Raw genomic sequence first — 22336 nt, forward strand, 5'->3', positions numbered from 1 at the left:
GCAGCAGAGGGACATAGAAAGGACCGTCCTCAAATTATCATCCACATAATTTATTGTATATTTCTTCATTCTAGGAGAAAACTTTCCTTTTGCTGAATCTTGAATCCCCGTTTACTATTTGACACTTAATCCGGACGATTACAGGTTTTTACAATGTTTTCTCATCCATTCAAATATGAATACCATAATGCATGATGACCCTTCTTCTCTAAACTATTAATGGAAAACTGAAAGCATGTGTGTATCTATATATATATATATATATAGTGTACATGTGTGTGTATAAGAGGTAGGGGCTCGGGCAGTAATATGGAGTGACAGCTCTGAATGTCAACAGCACTTGAAGATTGATTGAGCCTTTTGTTTTCACGTGTTAAGCAGATACAGTGCGAGCTAGCAGAAAATTACTTGCTACAATTGATGTACTGTAACTGCTCAGGTCATATACATAAAGAGAATTTATTATGCAAGAGAGAAGGAGCGTAAAATGCAAGATTACTTGTAATGTTTGGAGACTACATGGCTGCCTGGTCTCACAGATACTGGCAAATATTCACCCCTTGTGGAATAAACATTTCATTTTACTGCTTGATATTTCAGTATACCTTCAGTGATTTGTGTTGCCTTTCTTTTGGGATCACTTGTCTCGTAAACACTAAACTGATCTGGGTTTAATGTCCTCTTGTGCATATTTAGAACCTTGTAGGGATCCTGATCAGATCTACTTGTGCTCCAGAGCCACAGCAGAGGGAAAGATACAGCTGCTAAGCATTTACAGCCATCCTGTTTGGGTCATTAATGGGACAGCGATTTTGAGATTGGATCTGCTGCTTGAGTAATTCTTAACAGAACATGGGAATCAATGAACACATTGATTCACTGTGAAAGTGTTGCTATTTGAAGGAGGGGAACAGAAGCAAAGGTCCTTGATGATCAATAAATTCAATAAAAGCACCTTTTCTTTGCCCAAACTGGCTAATAAGACTGTCACAATTGACAAGTACTCTGGTCTGACTGCAGTAAATCCCTCCTGGTTAAAAGACCAAACAAATTGGCAGTGTTTAGGAAAATCTCATTGCTAATTTTCCAACTAAAGCTGGTTACACAAATTGAGCTGAACCAACAAACAATTACAAACATGTTAAATCCTTACATAATTGCGCAGCATTAACTGCCTCGCGGATTAGTACAACACACACTGGTCTTCGCTACAGTGTCGGCAAACAATCCCTTGCCCTTCGAACTGGCCAGTGCCGCGCGCTCCGCTTACAGTGAGTGTGCCATTTTCATGAAGCCCGGATGCAAATGTGACATGATGTGGAGATTATCCCAGACAACTTCTACCAGATGGACACCTGTGCAAATGAGATCCCACGGGTGCGCTCTCTTCCCTGTTAAATATTCTGGGCAGCAATGATAAACTCGCCCTCTGGAAGAGAGAGAGAGAATTGTGTCATCTGCTCCGCATGAGTGATCGATGGTGTGGGCCAACACTTTGTCCTCCGATGTCTTTCCAACATTTCACATCCATCACGATGCCTTTTGAGCCTGAAGAGCCGAGTGATCTTTTGACTATTCACGCAGCAGGTACAATATTCATGAAGCCTATCCAAATAACTAAGTAGGAAAATGATCCTACTGCTGCACACTCCAGAGACTTGACTGTGTTCTCCGCACAGAGCGTTCCATCCTTGTGGAACCCTCTGCGTACTGCAGATACAGTGATAACAAGCTAGGTGATACCATGGCATTAATGGGCAAGAGTGTCTGTCAAATGTGTCAAACTGAAGGGGATATGCAATGTCATGGCAATGATAGATAGCATCCTGCATACATCAAGTGAGAGAAGTGCCAGGCTGACAGCTACTGTATACAGCTGGAGGGCAGGCAGAGGACTTGAGCTGCAATATGCGGCAAATGCAGTGAAATTATGTGCAATGGTCAGTTAGGAGTTAAGCAGCCTGCTAAAAAGATTATGACTGGCATACTGTGGAACAACACCACAGGCTCTACTTACTGCGTAATACTCATGAGATTTAGCACGAGGGTTGATTTATAGATTTATGTATGCAGTCTGTGCATCCTCCAGAGTTAAATCTCTCCTTACTATAACCATTCACCATCTAATATATATATCTTTAGTTTTGTTGACTGTCAATGAATGTAACCCATCAAAGAATGAAACCAGATGGAACTTGCCCTTTAACTCAGCAACTGTTCCCTCTGATATTAAATAATAGGCAGCAGAATTGATTTGAAATTCTCCTGAGAATCTACGGCACCTGTGGGGAAATTAATGAACTAACTTAATGAATCTCTTAATTAAAAAACTCCTCTCTAATAGAAATTGGATGATGAAATAATCGCTGATTACTCATTACAGCTGACTTTCGATGAACAATAACGTTCGATGAGAATTGTCTCACTGTAACCTACACATGACAAGGCAACGGGGTCAAAGGTTCATTGAAGGTTACACCTCGGCATAATGTCATTACAGGGCAGTGAAATAAACCCACCACAGATAATAAGCCTTTAAAGATTTAGTATAGCATGTTGACCTACAGTATGCTGTACAGTAAGATTAAGGTCTTGACTCTGGATTGCATTAACATTTCAGAAGGGATGACTGAGGTTTATCTTAATGCAGATGTAGATTGACGTAATACAAATCACTCGGCAATAAAAAAATAAAATGAAATAAATGCACACAAATAAAGTTGTTTGGATGTGCTCTGAGTGGCTTTAGGTGTTACTGTTGTCTTTTCACTGCCTGACTAATGTTTAAATGTAATGTCTAGAAGAAGCAAGCAATGTCTTAAAAACTACTTACAAATGAGAACTACATAATCAGTGTACTTTAAGAATTTGTCACACCAAATCCATCTAAGTTTTAGATATTCTTTATGTTTTCTGAGGTGTGTCCTTCGTCTGTGGAGGGAACTCTCTAAACCCCATACATTTTTTTTCTCCTTCCATTCGGCATCACTTTATATCAGCGTAAAGCAAAAGCTAAAGGGAATCACATCAACAGGGGCACGAGTCTATGAGTGACATCAATCGTACAATCCATCTTGTTGCCACTGGCGTCAGCATATACCTGAGATCGGATCTGAATGTCAAACCAAGCCTGCGTCAGGATGTGGAGGGCAGATGTAAAAACAGCCAGAGATCTTTCCTGAGAGAGCGCGCATACGCAGCAGTTAATGCAGCCTGGCATGATTAGATGTGCCACGTCCCTTTACAGACAGATGTAACGATCGCTACAGACAGGAAGGAAAAAGTCTGGTCAACATCAAATAGAGGGAGAGATGAAGGCAGGTCTAAACTGGCACAAGACTGAAAGGTCAGAGAAGTGGTCTTGATGCTGAGCTAGTTTCTCAAGCACTGCACCTCTGGACATAGGTGTCAACCTATAGCACATGAGCATTACATCAGCTCCCAATAGGCTGTTACCACCTTCCCTGTCCACAACAAGCAAAGATTAACCCAGACCTAGATAGGGCCGGCCCAGTTATCCTAAATCAGTATTTTACAGTCCCTGCATTATTTATGGCCAGAGCGAAGGTCATAGTGAGCAGTGAGAAGACTAGGGCTCCTACCTGTAGCGCTCGCTCATAATTCACCTGTCAACCCTAGAACCAAGCCCGGAATGATTAAGCACCCCGTCTCCCCAAATCTGACTGTGGGCCAACATGCTCCTACTTAGCCTCTGTCTAAGATTGTGGCACTTGTCTGCCATGCTGGAACAATCGACTCCTGCCTCAATTATAATCCATCCACCTCTTCTCTCTCTCTCTGCTTGTGGTTCATCCCTGTCCCTGCTTCCACATGTCCAGCCAACCTTTTTTCTCGTCTTGTAGTACACAATTTCTCAGGGAGGAACACGCAGCTCGGCAGATTATTTAGTTTGGCCACGCTGTGAAAAACAGCACCCTGCAAACTGCACAGCAAACTGCACCCATCTACAGTTGTGTCCACACATATGAGCATGGACGTACAAAAATAAAGCAGTATCTCTGCAATCTGTGTTCCCTGCCAGACCAACAACATGGAAAGAACAGCCTCTACTGAATTTAAATAGAACTTTATTTACAGTATGTGGTCGATAATGCATATATTTTACTCTTTACACTGCCGTATTTTGATCCTTCGCAGTAAAGGTGGGATTACTGGAGAACTTAAAGCTGAAGAAAATAACAAACACAGAAGTGATTTGAATAAACTTTAAAAGGAAATTTTCCAATTGCTAAACCCAAGCTTTGAAAATGTTTTCATGAGTGGGCATCCATTAGACCCTACAGTTTCCAACATGATAACATGGACCAAAATGGGTTCCCCCATTTTGTTGTTACCACTTGGATACAAATGTGGCCTGTTTGTGCTTATGTTTTACAATTACGCTTCAGTCAGAGAGCCAAGGACAAGTGTGATTTCCATCCTTAAATCCTTTGGATTAAGAAATTGAGTCACAATTTGGGAAGCAGATTAAAACTATTTTTCATTGTGCCGGAAACAGAATATTTTTCATCCATATGGTTTATGGACAATTGAGGATTCTTAGAAAACATTCAAAACAGAGGTACTTGTTTAACATCATTATCCTGCAGGTTTATCTCTCAGAAAATAACAGATGCTTTGCTTTGTGACGACATAAGAGGCATAAATTAGGGCTAGTGCTAATGTAAAGACGCACACATATACACATATACACTGACATATTTCCAGCATAGACCATTCAAGCCCCCCCCCCGAACCCTTGAAGGACTCCCCTGAGTCCCCAAACCCAACCTTGGTAACTACTGTTCTAAATGAACATAATGCAGTACATATAAAGCTGCAAAAGCAATCATCTCATCCCCAAAACCTACATTAACCAAAGAACTTATTTTCCAACAAGTCGGAGAATTCCTCCAAGCCTTCCCTCGAGTTGTGTGTCTTGAATTGACAGCAGCACTTCTTGTGTGCAAACGCATTAGTCAGTCATTTCCTTGTCGTTGCCTTCAGGGAACTCATTTTCCATTCCACGACACCCTCAACTCATCGTTATGCTAGCAACCTGATTTCATAACAAGCATAAACAATTTGTCTCCATTGTATTCTCTTCTAACTCCGTCATGACCTTATTCATTGGTCCCCAGGCCATCTGGATGTAATGTATGAGCAGCCATACTGCTGTGCATATCAAATACAAATCGTCTCAAACTAGCAGTACGGCTGCTGAAATGGGCTGTCGCAGTAAGAGTATGTGCTATATTGGTGAAAAAATGTAAACAAATTGCGCTTGTTGGGCGATTGAGAGGTCTGTTGTTCTGTTGCTGAATGTCATTATGGCTTTGGACAAACTAAGCAGGTTTTTGGGGGGAGATGTAAGTGAGAAATGTTCCCTGCAACTGACCAAAAAATGAATTAAAGCTTTGCAGAAGCACTTGTATCAGTTTTCACAAGTTTTGTTGGGCTAGTTGTGTGCTGGCTCGCTACTATCTATAGCTCATATACATTGTTTTCCTTGCTCCTTTTTTAATTACACATGTATAACTTTTACATTAAAGATTCATTTGTGAAATTTTGTGTTGGCTAAAAAAATGAAAGGTGATGCTGAATGAGTTGTTCATGGCTGATTTCAGCACAGATGTTTATTCCTTGTGAAGCTATGCGGACTTAACATATTAATATCATTGCTTGTGACAATGACTCTAAAAAGCCACTTCATCAGTAAATCTCTGTAAAATGCTTTACAATATATAGTATCAGTTCGGTATCAGGAAATTGGCTCTCTCTGCTTTATGCATTTGGAAGGAAGCTTCTGTACCACGTCTTAGCCACTTTTCCATTACACTCTCATCCTTAAGATACAGACAAGCTGTGAGTTCTCTCCTATATCATGGCTTGACTGATAGCTGTGCTATTGCAGACGTCTCGCTTGGAGCTCCACCGTCCATCCAGGGGGAAGGGAGGGGAGACGGGGAGAGGCGGACGGAAGGTTGGCTGTGGTGCCAAAGTGATTGTGCATGGGGAATGGTATTTCTGACATTTGTCTGGCAGATAAAAACCACCATCAGATATGAGGAAGAGAAGGTCAGTGTCCCTGCTATCAGATAGCAATGGTTTGGCATCTTGTTTGATGACTTTTTCTGCTCAGAGTGGACCAGGAGAGCCAAGAGGATGGATATATGGGGAGGACATGCAGAGGATGTGACTATATAAAATCCCTCAGTTAGTGATGTGGAAATATTTAACCTGGATGTCATGTGGCACTTCATCATTCGTAGAAAAATAACTAACTGAAATTAATAAAAACCCTCCGTATGCCAGAATTAAATAAATAAATAAAAATATAATTTTCTGCTCAATTGTCCCACATGCAGATTGTGACAATTGATTTGAGTCAAGAGTCTCCTAGAATAAAATCTCTGCTGGCCCTCTCTCCCTTTGCTCCCTGTAGCCAGGAGCCATTTGAGCTTAGCTTAATCAAATGGAATCAAGCATGGGACAAATGTCCAATAAGAGGGAGCGTGAAGGGCATGCAATGAAATTGGCTGAGACCGAAATTCAGGCACATGGTGGATTAAATTTATATTCCAATTTCTACAAAGAGTACCCAACATACATCAAAATGAGCATATGTAGGCCTGGTTAGAAATCACAAGCTCTAGACACTTATTCTGTGCAATTCAATAAATAGAAGCTGAAATCTATTCAGCATACTCAAGTGTTCTGTTTTTGAAAACCCAAATGAGATATCTGGAATATAAGAATATTACAGCTTTTCTGCTGTATGTTTGGTTTCTATTGTTTAAACTGTAATTCTGATTAGTATAGGGACTGTTATTCTAAATACTATGTGCATCTAAAGTCAGTAAGTATCAAGACTTTGCAGTCACTGATTTGCCTGGAAATGAAAGAAATCCAGAATGATTTTACTAAGTGTTTAGAAATGTTAATGTTGTTGAACTTTTCCTTTTCCTTTGAATGAGTCAATGTTGTGTCTTCCTCACAGTGACAGTACAATCCAATAAATTTGTCTGGTTTTCCATAACATGCTAAATGCCAATCAATGTTATGGAACGGAAATGCTCCTCCACAGCACGTTAATATCTGCAGATATAGATCAATTCAAATACTAAAATGTTCAAGTTAGGCGCAGCATGAGTGGAAACAACTCAACATTTAGAGCAAAGGCCTCACAGGTAGTCACTGGTGAATTATAAAGGTGCTGTATGAGGCTTTACACACATAGTAGTCACCTTTAAACAAGCAAAGAATGTGTGTTTCTCAGCACCCCATGAAGAAATGAAGCATAAACAGACCGTAGAGCTGTTTTTGCAGTTATAGATAGCGTGATTCATGTCATACGCTAATCATGTTTTCTGGCTCTAAAAGCACACATTTTGGGTGGCGCATGAAAAATGACACTTGTTTAAATTAATATGAATCCAGCCCATGAACTAGTCTGCACAAACACAATATAATGTTCTCCTTATTGGAGCTTTTATTTATTTCCCTCTTGGCAGTATAGCAGATCACGGGATGACGACACTGACATACCAAATACACACATGGAAAAACATCCATCTGCTCTGTTTTCAACCTTCTGTAACATACTTAACACTAAGATTTTTGCTATAGAGAAAGAGTTTGAATAAAGATCAGTGAAAAAGAAAGAAAAAGATACAGATTTAAAAGTAATGAAAAGTATTTTGACTTCATTTTTTTTCCATTTGAGTGCCTGATGAAAGTCTATTAGTATGTAGATCCTGGCCCCAAAATGGTTCCATGTACAAACTCTTCTTTGACACTTCCATTGTAACATCTGACGTCCACGGTGAATATCCGGCCAAGTTCACTCTGCCACTTCACATGGCTGAATAAAGCACAGTGTGAAAGGTGGACTGAGCCCAAACAGCAGCCCATACATCATCAGACAATGGCTGCTGGACAACAGCCTCCACTAAACTGCACAGAGCCAACTAAAAGGCTGTCCAAACAGTGTGTGTCGACAGAGCAGTCTCTCCATACAGCTGTAAGGAATACTGAATATAAGGGAACTTCATCAATAACCCCTGGCTGGTGGATGGAGCAGCTTGGCAAATCCATATCACACAATTATCTAAAACCCCACCTGGGCGCTGTGCGAAACTGCTGCCAGAGGTTTGGCACCAACTCTTTCATAACCTCTTAAAGGAGTAATGTGGAAGATGCCCTTCTTCTCAGTCACTGCTGTGGTGTGTCTGTGCTGCACTGCTGTTGTGGATGATCTCTTGATGAAGTTTATGCTGAGACACTGTGACCATCACAGCTCATGTTAACTGTACTTTTGCTCTCCGGACAAACTGCTGCCAGACACATAAATATATCGCAGCACCTTTGTGGGTTGCTAGGCGCTAGGGATGGCAAGTTCACCACTTCCCACACCTGTTCCCAGAGCACAAATTCTAACATCTTTGCTGACTATAGTTATCCATTAAAATATCTCAGCATCCACTACATGCATTGGAACTATTCCAGCTATTAACTATTAACAGCTCTAATGTGAAATATGCCAATGACTGTTGATCCCAGTGAATTTCCATCTAGCACTACTGCAGGTCAGAATTTTAATTTGTCCAATACTTTGGTTTATGATCAAATCATTTCCCCATCAGCCTCGGCTGTGTTTTGTACAAAGAAGCCAATGTTATGTGCATGCTAACAAAGATGTTGAACATATTGGAGTATCTAAAGAGAGTGAATTCTAAAAAAAATCAAAACACGTGGTAAATTTTAAGATTCCATATTTTGTAGGCAGGGTATTTTATGTTCAGTAAGATTAACGGGTGAAAATGTAATTTTTCATTTCAGCGCGACTTCAAAATGTCATCCATATGTGTCTCAGCAGTGCACAGCACTTAAAAATAAACTCTATTAATAAACATCAATCAGGGCACCATTGTTATAGCCCTCCTCTGCGAAGCTATTCCACCGAGCCACAGCTAACTGATTGTCTCCTGCCAGGTAGCTTATAACACAAACACCATCCTTATATTATACATCATCCATAACCCCTGGCAGCACAAACCGTCCCTGCTGCTCCTTAGTCTAGCGTCTCTCATTGGCTTTGACAGCTGGGTTGGATCAATTGGACAGGCCCTGACTCGAGCTGAATGACAGAGTGTTCCAGACGGCCCATTCTGACTGTCACTTCCCTGAGAGATCACCAGCCACTCCTGCCTACGAATACTAACACAGTCAACATGGCTGCGGTCTGGGACGGGTGGGAAGTGTTTTTTTTTTTGTTTTTTTCAATGAATGTGTGCTCTCTGTTCATGGTGTGTCTGTATGCGCACAGGTGCCAGGTGAGGTGCACTCACAGCAGCGACTCGGGCTTAAATAAGCAAATGGACGCGCGCACACACACACACTCTCACACACACTCACTCCTTTGTTATCTTCCCCTCCCATTGTCCTTTGCTGGTGACAGCCCAGGCATTGCAGGACATGCAGGAAATCCATTAATAAGGCTGGGGCAGTGGCAGCATGCCAACACCGGTGAACAGGGTCGAAGGTGAAACATTAGCTACCTGCCAAGGAGTGGGATCCTCCCTGCACTGCTACATCTGTCCTTAATCTGACGCGGTAATCCCTGTACTTTCCACAGCGATCGATGCACCGTGGACGTGTGTGTCTGCTGTGGCATTTGTATGTCCAAGTGTGTACTGTGCATGCTTAGATCTGTGCCTCTGTCTGCTTAAGTTTGTACTGGGGAGGAATGTACTTCTTGAAACTGTTACATCTAGCAGGAAAAAAAATGAAAAGAATAAGGTGCTTGCAGTCATCTTCAGTGCTTCAAGTGCTAAATGTTTGTCTGATTTCTCTATAGTGGACTCAGATGATGCCACAATTCAACATAGAAGATAGTGAACATGTCTCTCAAACATTGCACATGACCACAACAGACTTGAATGGATGTGTTTGGAAGCTGACATCAGGACACACCATCAGTTTCTGCTCAGAATTCAATACATAGTAAGTATATAGAGTCCATGAGTGATCAATCAAGTATTCCACACAGCTAGCAATAACTAACCTGATGCAAAGCTGGGGGAACACTTTAGGATTATTAAATCTTTCTCCACGAAGACTAGAGAGCCCACACTTAACAGAAAGATTTCTTTAGTCTCAAAAGTCTGAGAATGTGATTAGAGTCATGTTGCCGGCCAAACCCAGGAATTCCACATGAATGTGAAATCTTGCGTGTGATTGCATTGAAACCAGAAACAGACTAAATCAGTTTGCTTTGATAATCTGTGAGGCATTTGAGCATAAATGACAAAGCAATGGAGAAAACGTGCTTCATTATGATGAAAGGGTGAATGGAGAGATCGGGCCGCAGAGGACTTTAAACTCTGTGGAGAGCTGTCAGTGAGTGAACTCCATGAGACTGAGGTGAACCTCAGGTGAGCTGTGCCATTTTGTGTTCGCTTACCATTTCCTTCTAGTTTTTAAAACAATCATTTACATGTGTGATGTGGACGGTCCTGATTCCAGATCCTAAATTGGCCCTGATTTCAATCATAATGAGAATCTTGCAGTGAAATACAAAACACATTTAAATAACTGAACGAGCGTGTGTGATTTTATGTAACCCAAATCATTACAAATGCACTTACATTGTTAAACGTTCAAATCCAAATCACATACTTTGAGAACACTAGTGAACCGTTTCCAAACATTTAGACCATGTTTTTCCTTTTTTCCTGTCATGCTGTCAGCCAGACCAGCTTTTACTTGGCTGTCTCTGCTGTCAGAGAGGTATAAAATAGCTGGAATTAGCAACTTTGTAATGCTAATAGGCTTATAGAGACACTTGCAGCAGTACTGGGGAGTTAGTGGTATCCTCCAAGTACCTGACTGGCCCGTGTGTGTATGTGTCTTTCTACAGTAAATGACATACTTTGCTGCTGCATACGACTGAGCCCCTCTGGGTATAACATCTGAAACACCTCGGTTTGACATACAGCACTGCTCATCTGCTCCCTTCCACTCCTATACTGTACGTGGTCTATGCAGTCCCTCATCTTATGTCCGTAATGCATGCAGATCTGTGTGTGTGTGTGTGTGTGTGCATGAGATTGGATGCACGAGAGTAAAAGAGACATGCTCGGAATGTGGAGTGTGTGCATGTGTGTGTGCATTGAAGTTGGCCTGCTTTTACATACAGATTGGATGCACATTAAGTTCCTGTCAGTAGCAGCTAGTCTCAGGGGAGCAGAGACCTGACATGTCGTGTTTGTGTCTGTGTGTCTGTCTGTGTGTGTGTGTGTGCACGTGCACGTGTGTGAGCGCGCTAGCGTACGACGATGCCCTCTGACACCCCTTAAGTGCAGCTGAGCAAATACGGAGATGTGACGTGCGCGGGCCCACTGCTGTATGTGCTCATGTATGTTAAGTGTAAAGTCACAGGGTGTAATGTAACATATGAAACGAGGGCAAAAAGACTACATTTGTATGCATCCGTTTGTGTGAGAATGCATCATAGACAATGAAAGAAAGAAATGAAGCAATAAAAGGGGAACAACATTACACACCGCAAAAAAATCCATCCTACAAGCAATTTAACGTCATATTTAGTCTAATGGTTCAAACAAATGACAAACTGTAGTGCTGTGAGATAGCTGTACTTCAGTGAATGCACACAAAGCTTGATACAAGGAACAAACAGAAAAGGGAAGATGACTCAAACGCTACTATTAACATGCCTCTTGATTAAGAAAGTACTTGAAACTAGATGATTTGAATTGGAAATAATTGTGTTTATCTGCGCCCTGCTAGCACATTCCCCCAGCTGCTTTTCAAACACAAAACTTTGCTAAACGCAAAACTTATTAAGATGTTTGTGTATGTGTTTTTTTTTTTTTCATTTCGTGGTGCAGATGTGTCTCTGTCATAATTTTTATCATGCCACATGGTGTCCAAGCTGCTCACAAAGCGTATTTCTATTATATTTTACAAGGCTTTCTTTCACATGGGCAATACGCACAGATAAACGTATCTACTGAAGTGTTGATTATGCGACATTTGTCTTGTTTTTTTACTTGTAACCCTGGCAGTAATAACTACTCGGGTAGAACACTGCTGTTTTTTTTAAACCTCAATCTTCACAAGTTCTTAAATACTTATATAACTCATTTTTGGCCTACACAACCTTCAGTATGATATAATTGAACTGAATGTGGATAAACTCACAAGATATAAAGATATAAATTCTGATGTCAGACAAACATAAGAATATTTTCAAATATTAGTGGCATTGAAGTGTAAAGTGTGTTAAGTAAGTCACCAAACAAACGACATATGTTCCCCTGTGGGGATACTATAGAAAGCTTGAAGTGATAATGCTCCGGATTTCTTTATTTTCTCTCGTTAATGCATTTTCATTGCAGTCCTGCTCAATGATATCTGCTGCTGTTTTCCTGACAGAGAGACATGATCAAAAAGGCATTCTAGAATTTGTTTTGTATGTATAGGGAAATGATTTAATAAGCCACCTATAGAAACAAAACAGTAATATGACTGGACGGGATTTCGGTAGATTAGGGCGAATATGATAAACATGTAACTATAACCTATCTTCAATTGCCATTATACTGATTCTTGAATTGGAGAAGAGAAATAGTGAATGTTGACAAATACAAATTATAGTAAAAAGAATTTCTAGACAAGAGCCTGTTCATCATTTCTGTGTATCTTGAATACATTAGTCTCTATCAATACTTGCTTCGAGACAATGACATCATGGCAGCCCATAGTAACTGGGATGGAATTGTTATAACATGCTCAAGTATGAAATGTATCCTGTGAGAGACAATTTATTGTTGTGCTGTTTATTCATTCGTTCCACTACTGAGCTCTCTAATTCTTTAGGTCCCTTCATGTTTCAAAAGGGTGAGGATCCTCAAATAAAAACACTGCCAAGAGCCTAATCCAAATGTGATATGTTAACATATGCATGTGTTGATCATCTATAGGACCCACGCTAGCTGAGACAAAAGAGAAGAGCAATCCTCTGATTTGGCTGTGGTGACTGGAAATTGAAATGACTCACGTCAACATAACAGCTCGGCATGCTATGTGGTTGTAAAATTGGATGAATCCATTCCTGCGATTTTTAACACGTTGTCACACTTGAGTGAAAAATGAGGAGAATGTGACTAAAGCAAATGTGGTTGCAAACGTCATACTTAGCCAGTTTAAGGTTAATAGCTTAGTCTTTATAAGCAACGGTTCAAGTGTTATCACAGCAAAAGTACTTTGGAGTGGCTCTCTTAAACCTGAACTACTGAATGACAACATGTGACATGTATGGACTACAGGGGCATTTTCAGACAATCTCTGCCATATATAGATTCAGTTTTAGTTTTATTTCCTGGTTTCCTTGAAGCCATTGTTCTGTCATTCATCTGGACTGAGCCTCAGCTTTGTTAATGCGGCTCCACTCAACAGAACTCACAGTGTATGCTAATACAGGCCTATAAATCATTCTAATTTGATGGTCCCATGTGGTCAGTTCTGATGCATTGCTATGCACTTCAGGATGCTGCATTAAACTAAACATGTGAGACACACACACACACACACACGCAGTACCCAATAACCTAATCCTCCCAAGCCTTTCCAGCAGGCCCTTCCCCCTGTTAAAAGCCACCTTATGTCGCTGTATAGAGCTGACTAATGAGCCAGTCAAGAGGAAACGCCCTTTACCTACAAGGTTAATAAGTTATTACTATATAATAAAGCATATGCAACGTTGCACATTATTCAGCTCATTGCATCAATTCAACTGTTGCAAAACTGACAGTAAACACACTGTGACAAATGAACGTTTATCCCTTTATTTTCTATCCTCTTTTACAGCTGCTTACCTTTAAGCAACGCCAGTGTAACTTCTGGTTTCAATGGACACTTGTCGATCTGATTCTTTTAAAACATGCACTAATCAATATTTTTAAACTAGCAATTAGTCAAATGATGATGTCTAATATGAAAGGAGTCACTGTGTCAAGCCCACAGAGAATTATCATCTGATTATGCCCCTCTGACTCTTCCACCCAGCGATAAAACATTTGGCTGACTTTCAGCTCGTTGTTTGGGATTTACTGAAAGTAAAGTCCAGCCATTGCATCCCACTGTGCACTACCTGCTCAGTGCCAAATGGCAGACAAAGTTAGCAGCTAGTTAATGAGCAAATGGAAGGATCTAGCAAGCTGGTGGAGACCAAAACAGAGCTAAGAAAGGAGAGTTTATATTGAACTCAAGTGGCAAGAACCACAACTCCAAATGAATGTTACTGTCTGCCACATGAGTTGCTTGCTTACTAACACCTTTGCCATATCAACTTTACAAGACCATGTACTAGAGTTCAAACGTGTGCAATATTTAGTTTCTTGTAGAGCTCTTCACCAAGTGGCCAAAATAATGGATTAATGCAGCTTTAGAAAATTATGTTGACAAACTGAATGGACATTTCATCTAATCATAAAGTCCTTTATAAAGGAAATGAAAACAAAACACTGCCTCATGATTCCCGAATGTAAGGATTTGCTGTTGCCTTTTTGTGTTTTATTTAATTGTAAATTGACTATCTTTTGTTTTGATGCACTGTTGGACAAAGCCAGCTGTTTGAGGAAGTCAGCTTGGGCTCTGGTGTATTTTGTAATTAACTGATAATTAGTGATGGCAAAAACATGGTGGTTTTTAAAGATAATTTCATCACTGGTCTACATGCAATCACATCATGAACTTGTGGGAATATACACATAATAATACTGTCTACTATGTGTCTCTTTCCTATAAAATGGTGTAGATGTGAACACCCTCAGCTGCAGTGGATGCTTTGAGAGAAAATCAGTGGAGTTGATTGTAGCATCAATGCTGGCATTGTAGATAAAGCTCAGAGTTGTAAATATTCTCTTTGAGTGGCAAATATTTGTTGAACATCAGGCATAAAAAAATAACATCCTTGTTCTGATTCTACCATGTGCACAGTTATAGTAAAACCATCAACTATAGCAACTATGTGTAACAATAGTCCAAAGAAATGCCCACAGAGAGAAATGCTGTGCCATGGAAAAGAGCTCTGTATTCAAAACTATTGTTATTTCTCTCCATGATGGGCAAATAAGTGGGCAAATAAGTGTTGCCCCTTAATTTGTTTCTGAATGGTAGAGACTGGCGACAAAGCAACTCTACTTGTCCAAATCAAATCTCATGGCTCTACTTTCTGCATGATTACACAATAACTCTGAGCTGACTGATTGTCTACCTCCAGAAAATGCTGCCAATGTTGCTGAATAGAGCCATGAGAATTGTTGGACTGGTCCTCCCAGTTTCTATTCATGGCGACCGCTACAGCAAAGGGAAGAGTGCTAATGGTGATGAATAGCAATGACTAAAACCTCTTAGAATTGAGTTAGTGAAACACAAGGAAACCTATGCTGAATGCAACTGCTCAAGAGTGCATTATTCAATCCATTTTTTGTCAGTGTAACCAATGTCCTAAATTGTTAGTGTTTAGGTTGAAATATGAATAGTTCTGTGGATTTTTGTAATTATAAAAAGATTACACTTCTATCTTTCAGGAATATGTGTTTCAAAGTTTCCCTTGTCTTGTGAAAAAAGGAATTTTTATGGCCGTAGAGACAGTGGCTTTGCCTTTTCTTTCTGACTGGCCACAGACAACCTCCACGTTAATGAAAGCTTCTGCCAATATGAGGTAGGAAGCCAGAAATTCCACCACTTTATACAACTCATAAATCAAACAATCGTCTACCTCCACCATCAGGCAAGTGGAAAAGGAAGATAGTGCGAGTCCCCTTCACTTTTTCTTTTTATCTTAGCTGCCTTTCCTCAATCTTCCTGTGTTGAATTACTGTCCATTCTCTTTCATCTCACTCCTCGCCCTTTCACGTTTTCAGAGAGAAGGACTTGTGAGGGCCAAAGAGTTATGGATTTACCAATTGCACCTAATGGCTTACTGTCCCCTAGAGGAGAATAAAGAAATAATTTAGCATACAAAGCGAAGCAAAGGGGCCTCATACTGTTAAATGGTGCTCCGTGGACCAAAGACCAGTGATCTTTTGGCCACAGATGAGAGACTTCATTAGAAATCAACAGGGGGGACTTTAACATAGCACTACTGGTGCCCGCAGGGTTCCAAGAAATGTTACCTTCACTATTTTACTGACACACGGCTGGTAAAACATGTCTAAAATGGTGGAAGAGCTTCTTGTGACTGCTTGCTCCACTTAAAAGGAAAAACAATGAAAACAACAATTTACATTTTATAGCAAAGAGGAGAACAGTATACACAATATCTCCAGGTAATGTTGGTTTACTCACCTTAAAACACAGGAATAGTACCCCACATCATCCAGCTCTGCTGGTCGAAACCATATGGCATCGTCCTCCTTGCTCATCCTTGTGCCGTCAAAACTGATGGGTTCCTCAAAGTCCCCATGTCCCGCACTTTTGTACCACATAAGGCTAAGTCCTGCACTCTGTGCATGGGTGTAGTTGGCCCGGATATATCCATAGAATAAAGCGCACTTAATCCGTACAGGTTCCCCCAGAAGTACCTTGTATTTCAGGTAGTCCACTGACCAATCCATGCAGCCTTCCACTGAAAGAAAAGGGCAGAGAGAAGGACAATTAAGCAGGAGTTACCCACAAAAAAAAGCCCATCAGAGGAGATTTGTAATCATGAAAAGTGTACGTGGCAACCAGGACAAGATCACTTTCAGTGCTGGCATCAGCCTGTCTGTGATACAAGGATTGCTGGCAAAGAACATGAACAATCAATCAAGACGCTCTTTCCCTCCATGCAGCACAGATGCCTACAATGTCTCCTTTTTGTGTTTCACAAGAACACACAAATCAAATGAGGCTATTACTACATATACACATTTCACACGTATGACTAAATGAATTCACAGCAAATGTAAATGGCAGAGAGCAAGTGGGCATCCTTATAATGTGTATACATGTTTAAGTGCTTCATTACCATCCTTTTGAATGTTAAACTGACCTCTCAACATATCAATTGCTGCATTCAATCATTGTTTATTGTTTGCCACTACCTTCACCCATAACTTATGTGTCACCATCTCATACATAAATTGAAGCTACTGTGTATAAGCTATCACCAGTATGTGCTTAAATGGCGGTGATGGCACCCGTTTACTTTTTACCTGAGAAAATTAGAAGCTGCTGAAGTCTGCATTTATTTCATCATTAGGTCTCATATGCTGTTTTTAGGTATACTAATGGAACTAGTGGCTTGTCTCTTATGGTGCCGTTGCACACTGAGCAATAAGGCTCTTCCTGTTAGGGCATCTAATAAAGCCCATCAACTGCCAGTCAAAGACGTTACAAAGACTGAATAATAACGCCTTCTTCATGCACAGCAGACAAAGAGATGGTTTAGATTCTCAGACTTATTGTCCATATCTGGGCGTATAGAAGATTCATGAGAAACACCAAATATTAAATTGACACTTAATCCAAACCAAGTTCTCACACACCAGTGAAAACTCACACACACTACCAACTCCTGAGTTTCTGATTGAGATTTTCACACACATTGTGTACTGTGACAGGGGTACAGCAAGCAACAGTCCATGTATCAAGCAAGCAACACATACGCATGGTTCTTAATAATGGGGTTCACACAGAAATGAGAGTCCTGTGTCCTGTATCACAAAGCAAGATTAGTGGGTTAGCCAGCTATCTGCGGGCTTAACTCAGGCTTTCGCTTTCCTGAGCCTTTTCATCATATTAACTATGACTTATAAATCAGATAAGTGCTCTCTCACTGCTTCATCTTCCCATATCCATTTTTTCCCTTCCTGTTCCTGACATCCTCTTTTCCCTCGCTTCACCTCGCTGCATCACTCTTCCTTTAAAAACAGCTGGCGAGCACAGCTGCCGCAGACTCAACAGGCTTCGCTAATTGAGCCTCTATAAATGTTTTATTTACCAAAGAAGCAACTCGACCGCCAATCAGCGAGGTGCAGCGCGTGCAGCAGTCGTTGGGGGTACTGTAACTGGGGGAGGGGTGTTGGTGGGGAATTGATTTAACCATGCTGATTTATGTTTATTGTATCGCATTGTGTGGAACTGCAAGGGTCATGCTGGGAGCGGCAGCAACAACACTGATGCTTTAGGTGCTGGAGAAAAGATGAAAAAAGGGAACAGCCTCCGCTGAATCACCTGAACAGTGAAAAATGAGGACAGCATAATGTCATATTGAGATACTTCCAGGGCAGCTGTAGTGGGGTTTAACAGCAAAAGGTCCATCAGTCATCAAGAACTTGCAATAAGAGCTTTTGGTGTCAATCCATCAGAGTCAAAGCTAAGTTCAATAGTCAAAAATTGTAGGGAGAAATGCAGAACTGAGGCAGAGAGAGCGATTTCTCCTCTAAAAGCAGCCTAAATGTGCCAGAACATGACATGGAGTTATGACTGCCATGCTGTACTGTGTCTTTTTCCATCACTGTGAAACACGTTCATGCCAGAATGAGGAGGTGATTGATTCACCAGCTAGTGCAGCTGATTGGCTCCCTTCAGATGACAGCGCACCATATAAAAAGGAGCCAAGATGGCGCCGCCACTGCACAGCAGTAACACTCCTCTCCCTCCTCTCTCTAACTAATTTAATTAATTAGTCAATGGGGGCCAAATTGGTCATTTTTTTGCCCTGGTCCTCTAGGACTTTAATCTATCCATGCTTGATTTGTGTGGCCAACAGTCCAAAACCTAAAGATATTTCATTTACCATGATGTAAAACTGAGAAAAGCAGCAAATCCTCATATTTTAGAAGCCAAAATCATCGAGTTTTGGCACTTTTGTTCGATAAATGACTTCAGAATATATCATGTATGTATGCATGTATACCAATCTTATATGTATACTTAATGTAAGTTCTCTTGCAGTCGTTGAAAGGCTATCTAGGAAATCAGTTCGGAAGATGAGGCAGGTGAGATAAGAACTGGTACAACAACAGATTAAATACAGCACTTTATCATAGAACTGGTTCTCGAATTTTTCAGCCCTGTCATTTGACTGGTAGGCAGATTTGACAGCTCATTTCACCTGTATAATAAAATCAATTCTAAATCAGCAATAATAAGTTGCTTTCTTCATTTGATGTGCCTAAGAACGCTGTGCTGAGATGCAAAACACTCTCTGAACCTCTTTTTGATTTCCTCATTCAATTGGATCCTAACTTGTATAACCTCAACCTAAATTGTATGAATGAACTAGAAATGAAATTGAGCAAAAAAAAACATTGGTGGAGAGGGCGGCGTGTCCTCTCCTCGTAGTGATTAAGTCTAACTGTTGCTATGGCAGCAAAGGGTCTACCCTCGCTTATCAAGAACTTGCTAATTAGTTTGTGGACGATAATAACTTTGAGGCTTAAGGTAAGACAACCACAGCCAAGATGGTTTCACTTCTAATCATGTGTCCTAATTGAGAGTCTGGAGTGTTTCACTCTCACAACTAATAAAACCAGCAGGGGAGTGTAAAAGGTCATATACTGTAAGCAGGCGGAGGCTCAAACAGAGAACAAGATTAGTCTGGCAAAAGTGCACACGAAGTAAAGCTAATCTTTCTGGTTAGTCTCTTAGGTGTACATACACACAACAGACTCTTAAAATACTGAACATGTTATAGAGGAGTTTATGCTGCAGTGGCACTCTGCAGTACACATGCAGGGACTAAGAGCCCACACAACCAGTCATGATACTATCAAACAGTGATAGACAGTAACTAAGTAAATTCACTATATTACACATCACCCCACTTAAGCTCACACACAGCCGTTCACATTTTTTTTAAAAATGCATTCAAAAACAAGGATCCGAACTACTGAAAGTTCTTTTCCTCCCATCTCTGTGTGAACCCCATGAGAGCCATGTGAACCATGTAACTGCAGTGGTAGGAATTCTGGATGAGCACCAGAGCCGCTGGAATAAAACAGCTACATTGCAGAGAGTAACCCGGATCACACTTAACATGATGTTGAGCAGCACTTCAGGGGTGTGGAGTGCAAAGTGACACCACAGATTTTTTCACCTTTTTGTATCTAGAGGAAAGATTTCTTTGAATTCTCTCTGTGAATAAATACTAATGACAAATAAACTCGACAGACGGGAAGCAGAATGAGATGTAATACAGTACATGACTGGATAAACCTGTAAAGGGGCCAAAAGGCAAAAATTCATTGGTGAGCCCCAACTGGTTCCTCCCTACCACCTCATGAATGTATCCTGTTACCTCTAAGTTTCCATTGATTCCAGTGCAACAGTTCTCATATGCTGTTAGCTTGTGGTATTTTCATTCATTTAATAATTCCATATTTTAAATTGTAATGTAGGCACTTTTACTTATGCAAAGGAGCTGAGCACTTACTGCCTTTGCACCTTTAACACACTCTTCTGGCCCCAAAGAAAGAGACACATTTACTCAGAAGTGCTCTCAGTTTGGCTGCACATACCGGCTTTGGTACCAGAAACTGAAAGTAAATGCAGGAACCAGGAACAACAGACAGCCTGACTCTGTCATTGCCTTTCTCATCAGCACCACAAATAATTGCTCGTCCAATCTTTTTTTTTTTTTACCAGCTGAACATTTTCCCTCTTACTGAACAAAATTAATGTCTTACAGAGCTTGATTTTATACGAGTACCAGATATTTGCTACTACACTGTAATATATTATGTCGTGCAAAATGATGCAAATGCCTCTGCACAGCTAGTTTAACAAAACACAAAGTGACAAATACTTAAATCTGGATATTACAATCTTTGGAGCAAATAATTAAATTACATACATATTAGTGAGCATCTGATAAAAAGACGTTAAAGAAATGGAAAGTGATAAAAAGTGAAACGGTTGATTAGAGCTGAAAACATACGCAACATGTAACAGAGCGGCTTTTCAGCAGTGAAATTACAGTCGGATAAAAGATCCTCCTTAAACCACCCTAAGGCATTCGATTACTGCACAGGGTTTTGAAAATATCCCCAGTTTAAAAGCAAAGTTAAAGAAAAAAAATTAAAAGCATCAAAAGCCCTAAATTAATTTCCCTTTAAGGGTGAACTTCAGCCCAACTGTTTCAAAGGACTTGCTGTATTTATCTCTAATACCGCCACGAGGAGCTTGCCAGCACCAATATCTGTTATCTTCCACCTATCCTCAAATTGCCCGTTCCAGACTTTTGACAGAGGGTTATCGTTCATTTCAGTAAGTGAGGGTGGGGATTCTGCATAATCTGTTGGCAGGAAACAAACATGATACAAAGCATAATTGAACTCGATTAACATTTCCCTGCTCACCAGATTTCCATTCTGCCGGATCACAATTGGTAAGGGAATTGGCCAATCTACTGAGTGATAATAACAACTCCGGCAGCTCTTCAGCGACTGGGACCATCAGGCATAAGCAACATTTGCGGCTGTGCTACACATGACCCATAAGTAAAAATGAGTAATCCTTCAGTAAACTATCCCCGAGTGTGTCCGTGTTCCTAGCAGTTCTGTTTGTCAGCTGGAAAAATGGTAACTGGTAAGTGTCAGCTGTCACGCTTTGCCAAAAGATCACAGAACAAATGTCTGCACGTCACTCTGCATGGAAATCAGGATTTAATAGAGCCACATTCACTGACACCGCATTGAAATGGGGTCTTCTGGCCATATCTGGATTTAACCACACCATTAAACAAAGACAGGGCCGTTTGTCAGGCCTGCCTTGTTTTTATGTTTGTCATGTTCGTCTCATTTGTCCAACTGTGTAAAAGACTGGGGCCTCATTTATAAAAAGGTTCATATCCTCGTGTTTTATGCTTGTGACCAAAAAGAAACAACAGACCTGATGAAAACGGGGGGAAGGAAATGCCAAAAGTAATTGGCTGCACAGATGCATTTCCATATCTATGGTTAAAATGCAAATATAGAGAGAAGTAAGCTTTAAAATCAAGGTATGGTGGAAAACAACTTTTGGGTCTTGATGGGCTAATCATAATTTTAAAATATAGATATAAACCATTATTCACAACATTCCTCTCTGAAACACAACTTGTTTTAATTTGACCCTCACTCTTAAAAGATTCATATTGGAAAATCAGCCTCAAGGCAACTTGTGCTTACCTACTGAAATTGTTTTTCTGATTTTCAAATGCATTATGATGCATATAGTTTTATAGAAACTATCCTGTTTCAGCGGAGCTTCTTCATGCATATATAGGGAGGGTGTACTAAAAGTAACTCCTGTGTGCAGCTGACTGCTGAAACGATGTAAC

General features: G+C 40.5%; 1 protein-coding gene across 1 annotated transcript in view; it reads right to left on the reverse strand.

The window, feature by feature from the left end:
* Positions 1–22336, reverse strand: part of LOC139223664 (interleukin-1 receptor accessory protein-like 1) — a 235375-nt gene that overhangs the window by 119864 nt on the left and 93175 nt on the right. Inside the window, exon 3 of the mRNA XM_070855634.1 lies at positions 16378–16657. Coding sequence (XP_070711735.1) covers positions 16378–16657 — 280 coding nt within the window. The remainder of the gene's footprint in view (positions 1–16377; positions 16658–22336) is intronic.

Source organism: Pempheris klunzingeri, chromosome 24 (assembly GCF_042242105.1).
Source record: "Pempheris klunzingeri isolate RE-2024b chromosome 24, fPemKlu1.hap1, whole genome shotgun sequence".
NCBI lineage: Eukaryota > Metazoa > Chordata > Actinopteri > Acropomatiformes > Pempheridae > Pempheris > Pempheris klunzingeri.